This window comes from Camellia sinensis, chromosome 9, assembly GCF_055761805.1.
Source record: "Camellia sinensis isolate YWXY chromosome 9, ASM5576180v1, whole genome shotgun sequence".
In the NCBI taxonomy this organism is placed as follows: domain Eukaryota; kingdom Viridiplantae; phylum Streptophyta; class Magnoliopsida; order Ericales; family Theaceae; genus Camellia; species Camellia sinensis.
In genome coordinates, this window is record NC_138969.1 from 34,129,285 (window position 1) to 34,138,959 (window position 9,675).

The window sequence follows — 9,675 nt, forward strand, 5'->3', positions numbered from 1 at the left end:
CAAAAGGATATTGATCACCTTCAGCTTCATTTAAGTTTTGGTAATCCGAAAGATATTAATCAACAAATCAGGCAACCACTCAAGACAATTCAATGAAGCTAACATCATAATTATGAAAATTCTATGATGAAAGTCAACATGATATCTGTGAATGGTTGAGAATGTTAATATTTCAAATTACTACGAAATTATCCTAATCTTCACAAGGTGGTGTAATCACTCTACAATCCTATGATAACTCGAGACTTAATGATTTGGAAACCTGAAATTAAAGCCCCTGATTTATCAGCAACTAATAACACAATGAAGAATAGAAGGATGCAATAAATTTGGAACGAAAAGGGAAACAAATGAAGAATTTCTAAAGAAATGACTGAAAATTCATAAATAAAATCTACCCTAAATCATTTCTCCTATTCTAATTTATTCTTATTAATTGAATCAGGATTGGCCTTGTAAGCAGCAGGAAAATGAATAAATAGAAGCAATCGAATGAGCTCTGCACTGAAGCCTTCAGGGCCATCAAATATGAATCATTGCACTACCTTGGTGACTTTGCCGTAAGACACTTTCCACAGGAGACAAATCTCAACAAAGTTTTTGGTTTCCTTGTCCGAATCTTAAAACGAGAAAGCTGCATGAAAACAACTATTTAGGTTACAACTTTAAATGAATCACAGAAAACAAATTAGAAATTAACACATTAAAAGCAAATAGTCTAAACACTCTATAGCTCCAAGAAAGTCTAAGAAAGTGGACTTTCTAGAGTTTGCCATATATGATCATACTAAGGCCCTGTTTGTTTTCCACACTAATAGTCTACTCCGGACTGCTATTGATGAACAGTAAAATTAGCTTATGATTGTTTTGATTTTTGCACTCCGGTTTCATAGTCCCTTCAGCTTAGGATAGGCCTTGGGCAACGGATTAACAATTTGGGCTGGAAGATAGTAGCAAAGTAGTCCGTTCGGATTGGGTGTTACCAGACGTCCATCCGAAAGTCTGGCCGGTCAACCGATCAATAGCAAATTTTTGTTTCTTTACTTGTTGGCCATTTTTTTAAACATTAATGTTTAATGTTTTTGTATTTTTTGTTAAGTAAAAATCATAATTTTATTTGTTTTATTATTTTATATTTATTTTCTATAAAAATAATTTAACAATCCCCACACTAACAACTATCATCAAAACGAACACAATTTTACTAATCCCCTCACTATCGATTCCCTCCATTCTACCTTTAAAAACAAGCGGGGCCTAAGAAGTATGGACACTACTAAGAAGTTGCATGTCCATGCCGACACCAACACTTATGGAACACTTCCTAACATGTGTCGGACACATACATGTCCAAATGTGTAATATTATTTTTAAATTCTTTTACACCCAAGAAACACATTTGAATAAAATAACTTTAACAATATAGGGACGAAAAAAAAAAAGATATATACATATTGATTTCTCTCCCTTTAAACTTTAGAAATTAATATTATATTGTATTTTTTATTATCTTTAAATGTAATATTTGTATCTATGACATATACATAAATATATAAAATCATATATTTTGTGTATGTCCCCCACATGTTGTATCCTATATTGACATGTTAGCATATCCGTGTCGTATTGTGTGTCCATGCTTCTTAGTGATTAAAACAAATTTCTCACACATTACCTTCCGGCGAGTTACTCTAGATGCCTTCCAGCAAAGCAAGCTTCTTGATCTAGGTTCCAGCTTCCTGTAGAAACCAAAAAATACCATAGCTGTTTCAAAGTTCATGAACATAATCCACATCAAAGAGAGATTTTGGCTGTCCTACAAATAGAGTACATGAGTACCTTTCATGAAAATATTCCCTCAATCCATTCCGGTGTACCCAAAAAAAGAAAAAGAAAATATACCCTCAATAAAACAATATTTATCAAACCATAGACCGTTTATTGTCAACTACAATCAGGACTTCTTAAAAGACGAGCCTTTTTGACGAGATTCTCTCAACTCGGCTGTACACGAGATCAAGTTTGACAAGAAAACCCCAAACACACCATCATTTATTATTTATTTACTTTTTTCGTGCTAGGCAAGATAGCAAGGCTACTTGAGCCCCTGATGTTTTTCATATCAATGGCTCCAAAAGCTTAGCCTCTTCGCAGTTTTTCTATTATTGCAATTAAATAGGAGGTTTTGTTCTTGCTTGTCAGCAATCTAGTTCTCTGCATATCCCTTGGAGCCCCTAATGGGTAGGGTTTTTACTAGAAGTATGAAACAAAAATAAGGGGAATCAGAATACGTACAGATTCTCTTGTTCAAGCTTTTCAGCAATAGAAACTGCTCTGCGTTTTGACCATCCATTTTGCTGTGTGCATCCTTCTGCATGTTGAATTACATGTGCAAGGGAAACCTTGCTTCTCACAATGCTCTGGCTCTGATTGTGTTCGCCTAACTTTCTTCGTTCCGCTAAAGAAGCCATAGTGGATTTCTTATGTGGAACTTTTGTGTCTCTTACTCTTCTATCATGTTGTGTGTTGTTATCTTTATTCCCATTACCTTTCGGTTCTCTAGGAGAAGCTATTTCAACAATTTCACTTCTTCCCAGTCCAAGTGACTCAGACTGTAATACATGGGGTTGAGTTAAACCATCTCTTTCTTGTGAAACCCTTTTGCTGCTATCAACCATAGTCATCCCGTTACTGCTCATAGGCCCTGCATTGGTATGAATCTGAGATGAACCATCCTGCGAACTTGGTAAGACGGGTGACATGTTATTTCCGACCCTTGCATCTTTCTTCAATTCATATCTGATTTCAATCGTCACAGGAGAACCAAGCACAGACTCAAATGCTTGTAATATGTGCGCCCTATACTTCTCTGCCTTAGATTTTGTGAGGTGTGAACTGAGCATCAACTGAACAGTCGGGGCTGCAAAAAAGATTAACTAATTAGATGATCCAGGAGAAGTCCTGCAAAATAATGAAAAATAAATAAATAGAAGAAGAAGAAGAAGAAGAAGAAGAAGAAGAAGAAGAGGTCTGTGAATCAAAGATGTATCAATGTGACACATTTGATCAATGATTAATGATAACATAGATGAGGTATATCTTCCAACGTATATATTCATTTATTTATAGTTTTTAAGATAAAAGCACTTGAGAATGCAGAAACATACAGCCCAAGCAACAAGCAGGATGCCATTATAGAAACAATAAAAATACACTCAATTTAGTCCCCCATAATGTGGGTCTGGGAGGGCTGAATTGGATATAGATAGGGGTGAGCATGGTCCGGATTGGACCGGATTGGGGTAAAACCAAGACCAATCCGTTATCTACGGTTCCTGAAAAATTGGAACCAATCCAATCCATTTAAATCATGGAACCAATCCGAACCAATCCATTTAAATACGGATTGGATCGGTTTAGGACCACGGATTCACGTAATTAAATAACAAATATATATATATATATATATAACACTTTAATTTCATAAAAATATAAACATAGCGCTATATCAGTTCCATAATAGCAACATGTTTTTCTATAATAGTGACATACTGTTCTTGAATTTAAACAACCATAAGAAAATACAAACAAAAGTAATAAAATAAGATATTATACGGTTTTAGGTTTGAGTTTAGATTTTATATAGAATAAGAGAAGATACTATGGGGAGGATGTATAATAAAAATATAGACTATTTGTATACGGTCCGGATCGGTTCCAATCCGGAACCGTGGGGTTCAATCCGGAACCAATCCGTGAACTACGGATTTTTAATTCTTCAATCCGGAACCGAACCGCAGATTTAAAAAACCAATCCAAACCTATCGGATTGGACTGGACTGGATCGGATTACGGATTTCACGGATTCCTTGCTCAGCCCTAGATATAGACCTGTGCATCTATTTACACCACAAAAATAACTCATTACACCCTCATGTTTTTTTTTGGGTAAACTTCCAATAGGTCCTAATAGTTAGACTTAATTCTCATCAAGTCCTATTGAAAATAAGTCTCGGTAAAATTGTCGCTAAGAATAATTTTTTTGTGATAATTTTTTACATACGTCGCTAAAAATTAACAATTAGCGACTTTTTTTTGTCATGATTTTTATAAATTGTGGCTAAAACTTACAATTTGTGACGTTTTTTTATGACAAATTTTTTAGACAATAAGTCCACTTATTAGGACCTACACATAAGTACCCTTTCTTTTTTTTGGATTACAATTGTCCCCTCTTCAAAATTACCATTAAGACCCAAACCCTAAAAATTCAAAACACTAATTTCTTGTTCCACTCAACCCTTCCCCACCAGCCCACCACCACTACCACCTCTCCGCCATGCCTCCCCCATACTAAAAGGCACCATAAAAAAATGGAAATTTTCCTGCTAGTAAGACAATAGAGAGCAAGATGCATATTAGGAAATACCTGCACCAAAGCTGACTGAAATCAGCTTTCCTTCTTGATACATAAACTCTTTTATGCTACTTATTTGGATCTTTTCAAGCACCTCCAACCAAATTTCGTCAATCCCCTTATGAACTCTACCTGGTAACGGCCAGCCACTTATTCTATTCACATCAGCAGAGAGTGTGAATGTCTGTTGAGGAACCGTCGCAGATGCAGCATGTCTCCTTCTATCTGTAGTATTACCTTTCATCTTACCATTACGAAAAACATCACTTGAACTTCCAGCTTGAAAGTTTTCTACATGCATTGACAATCCTCCATTGGTATTAGGCATTTCAGCAGGATCAACATTACTCTTTGTGGGCACATCTCTTCCGGCAGAATTATTTTGGACCAATGGACTAGGATTAAAACTAGTGTCTGCAGAGGAACTGGGCAACAGATACTGTTGATCAGGAGCAAGTTGCAGCAATGCCGCTGTTAGCCATGTTAATCTGTCAGTTGACATTCTCAGCTGTTTTTCTGCTTCAGACAATGTTTTCAGAGCTTGACGTAGCTTTTCCATATCTTCTTTTGATACTGAAACCAACAAGTTATTTCTGTCAGTTGCACAATAAAGGAAAACGTAAAGAAATTCATATTGTACAGGAATTCGGTAGCTCAAGGAATTTTGAAAACAAAAGATTCAACTTTGATGTAATATTTAAGATAAAATAATATGACTACTGATCTCTATACCATTTAATATTTTAAGACTTGTAGAATTAACAGGGGCTAATAGCAGCAGCACAATGGCTCTTTATTAGTTCATGGAGTTATTCTGTTATATCAAAATCAATGTGTGCAATTATTATTGCTGAGCCAAATAATCCTGCACTTACAAGCTTGTCTTCGAAAGAACTTCCTTCTAGGCCTTTCTCTCGCCAAATCATAGCTACCAGCCAAAATATCAGTGATTACTGTAGCAAGTTGTGACATTAAAGCTAATGGCTCAACACCAGATTCCATGATCTCTCTCAAATTCTTAACAGTGTTAACTGTGTCTGCAGATAATGCTAAATCAAGTAGGTCTACCAACTTCTCATCAGATATAAGTCCAACCTGTGAAAACGATACATTAATCTTAGAGCAAATATGAATGTAGAAAAGACATCAATAAATTACGCAGACAAGAAGATTGTGAGATGTGCTATGTAAAAGAAAATTCCATGTCTTCCACTATTCAATATATAAATCGCTGAACACCAAGCATATTATATGTAAGATCCTATTCATTGAATCATGTATCTAGTTTTGACTTCTACGTAGCTATAGTGCATTGTACCCAGCGATGAAGCAAATTATAGGTGGTTCAACTAAAGGTTTTAACTTTTAAATAATAACTAAGAGTACCTTATCATTTTTTTTTTTTTTTTGGGGGGGGGGGGGGGGGGGGCGCTTAGCAAATTATATGGGGTAAAAAGACAAAGCTTTATATTTTATTTAAAAGTTCTACCATCACTAAAAAAGTATAACCATCATTCATTGAGGAAATGCAACAGATATGAGTTAATCTAAGATAAACATTTACAATCAATAAAACAGATGCAATTAACTCAACAGGAACCTTCATAATTAAGCAGTATTAACTACTTTTCACAAAAAAAACCAAGCAGCATAGGCAGAATCTCCACAATCTGTAGTTAAAATTGGCATATCTAGGATAAATGTTCAAAAACATTTGTTACGAGATTAAGTTTATTGTTTGACATAGGATGGAAAGGAAACCATGTTGACTGCAATTTAGGCAGTAACAATGAAATAAAACTTGCAGGTGCTATAAATAGAGAATGGTGTCCATTGCTCTAGGAAACTCAAATGGTGAATTGAAATAAATATGTGCTTGTAAATCCAATATAACTAATATTGTCAGTAACTTCTTAAATATTCCCTAATTTAAGACATTTAGGATAATTATGAAAATCTTACTAGGTACCAGTATTACAAAACTTACCAATTCTTGAACCAGAGGAACGGAGATCCTCTGCCCAAGTAAACTCAATTGCTCAAGAGTCATCTCAGCATCCCTCAAAGATCCATCTGATCGGGATGCAATAAGTTTTAGTGCATCCTTATCAATTTCTAGATCTTCTTTAGCTGCAATCCACTGCAAAGCATAGATAATATCTGCATCCTTCAACTTTGGAAAAAAAAATTTCTGGCACCTGGATATGATTATATGAGGCAAAACATCAAGACTCGAACTGACAAGGACAAAAACCACACGCCTAGGTGCTCGATCAACGACCTTTGATATAGCACTCCAGCAATCAGGAGACAGGGTATCACAATCATCAAAAATAAAGACTCTGTACTGTGATGGCAGGTGGGAAATGATCATATTGTCAAGTAGATCCATAATGCTCTCAATGTCAAAATTACTGACAGGACCTACTTCCCTTATATTTCGGCTCTTACCCATGTCATATGCAATGCAAGAATTACAAAACCCACAAGGTTTGGGTCGCTCCACAGACTGGCAATTTAGAGCTCTGGCAAATATGCGTGCACATGAGGTCTTTCCTGTACCATGAGGTCCATGAAACACATATAACAAGCCAACCTTCCTCTTAGCAACAGCATTCGAAATAGCTTGTGCTACCAAATTTTGCCCCACTAGATCTCTGAAGGTTCTTGGCATGTATTTCTGAGTCAAGTTCTGGTGTCTACGATTGCGATGCCGTCTAAACTTGTGTTGATCACCAGATCTAGCTTCTGAAGCAAGATCAGAATCAATTTCATGCTTTAACAGATTATCGGCAAAAATACCCAACTCCCCAGAATAGTCATGCACCCAAGCAGCATTGTCAGTAGTTTCTCGAGATACAGATGCCTCCACCAGTAAAGGCAGTGCTTCTGCATCAAATTTAGTAGAAGAGCTTGAGTGGTCGGACATCACAGGCATAACAGTAGCATCTCCACCTTCAGGAACTGAACCGCCTTTCTTTAATTTCGAGTCAGACAAACCACAAGACAAACTCCTTCCAGCAATGTCAAGAAATGATTTCCCCCTGTGATGAAGTCTCGACCAATTCCAAGGAATGCCACACCCATTTCTTGGAGCCCTTGTGACATTCTTCTCGTCATACTCTTCTTCTCCCTGTTCCATGTTGTGCTTTGGATGAGCCGAACTTTGAGCTAAAGAATTAGAGGCCACAGACATTTCATTTTGAGTCCCAGCATCTCTTGAAGCTTTAAAAGTTCGAGTTTTTCTCATACCTTGAAACTTACGCCTTTTTTCCCTATTCAATCCACTATGGTAGCCACGAATGCTGGCTTCTGCTTCCTCAACCATTTGCTCATTTTGGTTATGCTTACCACGAAGATGGATATGAGATAATGCTACATCATCACTATCTATTCGGACATCATTCAGCTGCTCGGAGAGAGTCTTGAGGTGACCCTCTTCTCTATACCTCCCCTTTTGTTTCATTTTCTTATCCTTTGCTTCAGAGTTCCCTGAAACAATGTCATGAATCAAACCATTATCATCGTCTAGAGGCTCCTCATTGCCACCATTAAGGTCAGTACCCAAATTCCTTTGACTTGATTCATCTCTCTTAATTCTTCTGCATTCTCGAACTCCACTCTTGTTACTGCGCTCGCTCACAGCAGTAGCCACATCATTTTTCCCTCTTTCTAAACTAGCTAAGAGAGGTGAGCTTCCCGACACCCCTCTACCATCCCTCCGATACTCCGTGCCCAGAGACCGTCTTCCATTACCCACCATGGTATCCTTCTCACCTCTTTTAGAAAGCAGATCAGAAGGAGAATTCCATGAAGGCGGACTTGCAGAAGGATCCCTGAGAGATCTTGACCTCTGAAGGACAACAAGGTCCCTCATGAGCGACCTATCAGCCAGAATAGGGCTATGCTTATGCATATGGTTCTTCAAATGAATACAATTTGTCAGATGAATATGGTTACGTAGATGATTGCTAATATCAAAATTGGCATCTTTTAGTATCCGGTCACGAACTGCCCTGTTCATGATCAGAACATAAATGGGTCCAATAGCAGGAATTTTCGCAGACTAAGGCAAAATGTCAGCAAATATTGCATTTTGGGGGGTTTATAACTGTCCCAAATCTTCACACATATGGCATTACAAGGACAACAAAACCCATCAAGACCCACCAGTGATATCCCACTAGTGGTGTCTTATACAGCCACCATTAATGCCCAAATCCAAGCTATCTAGATTACCAACCCATCAACAAATCATAAATTTTAACATGCAATAACAACCTCAAGTCCAATGACAACTCCCCAAAAACCCCCCAAATTGCAAACTCTTTAAGCCAAACCATTTGTCACTAAAAGGAAAAGAGTGTATATAGCAAATTTCCAAAAAAAAAAAAAAAACTACTACCAAGCCCAAGCTTTGAAAGCTTCAAAATTCAAATGCTACTTCACATATAAGCAAATCATAGAACACAAGAGAGACTGAAAAAGATGAATCTTTTTGGAATCTCTGAACTAATCACAGCTCTGTTTTTGCTTTGTAGCCCTAACCAACCCTCTCTTTTTTTGACAAAACGGGAAAGAACAGTGAAATGGTGAGAGAAGTGAAAAGGGTGAAAAACAAAAAAAAACAAAAAAAAAAAAAGAGTAGAAAGAACACTCAGTTCACCTGAATCAGAGGCAAGCGACCCGTTTCAATCATTAAATCTCAGATCTCTCTCACTCTCTCTCTTTGTCTGTGTGTGAAAACTTTCACATGAACTAGATGGGTTGTTGTTGTCACCGGCAGAGAAAGAAAATAAATTTGTGGTTGTACTAGTATTATAGAAAGCGAATGGACTCTATTGAGTGTGATTTAACGAGAGACAGAGAGCGAGATTCAGAGAGAGGGAGAGTGAGATTTAGAGAGAGAAAGAGGAAAATAGGCTGTTGTATGAGGAGACGTTTTTAAGACAGAATCTGGAGTGCCATTGAAGAGAAAGAACGGTATTTGGGTGAGATTCTGTTGCTGTTGAGAAAATTAATGGGGAAATTAGTTTATAAAAATGTGAAAAAATTTATGATTTTAATTATCACATTTACAATATGTTTGAGAACTTCGGAGAGAGAAGAAAAAAAATGATTACTTAAGTAATAAGAGAAAAGAAAAGAAAAAAAATGATTGTGATTTCTTTCATTTTTGTTTGGATAAGGAAGAAATAAAAGAAAAGAAACGATTGTGATTTTTCTCATTCTTTTTTGTTAGGTTTCATTAATGCTGT

At 36.7% G+C, this 9,675-nt stretch overlaps 1 protein-coding gene across 3 annotated transcripts; it reads right to left on the reverse strand.

Annotated features, from left to right (window-relative positions):
• Positions 1-304: 304 nt before the first annotated feature.
• LOC114275017 (protein STICHEL-like 3) lies at positions 305-9,447 on the reverse strand. Of its 3 annotated transcripts, none has more exons than XM_028216990.2 (7): positions 9,084-9,375; positions 6,405-8,301; positions 5,293-5,512; positions 4,430-4,990; positions 2,296-2,920; positions 1,676-1,739; positions 305-634 (listed from the first exon to the last, which is right to left on the reverse strand). In XM_028216990.2, exons 2-7 carry the CDS (start codon positions 8,292-8,294, stop codon positions 542-544), a joined length of 3,453 nt encoding a protein of 1,150 aa, XP_028072791.2. In that variant the 5' UTR covers positions 8,295-8,301; positions 9,084-9,375; the 3' UTR covers positions 305-541. The 3 variants fall into 3 exon arrangements, with proteins under 3 accessions (XP_028072791.2, XP_028072790.2, XP_028072789.2); XM_028216989.2 differs by having other exon boundaries at positions 6,405-8,433; XM_028216988.2 differs by having other exon boundaries at positions 6,405-9,447.
• Between the last annotated feature and the right edge of the window lie 228 nt (positions 9,448-9,675).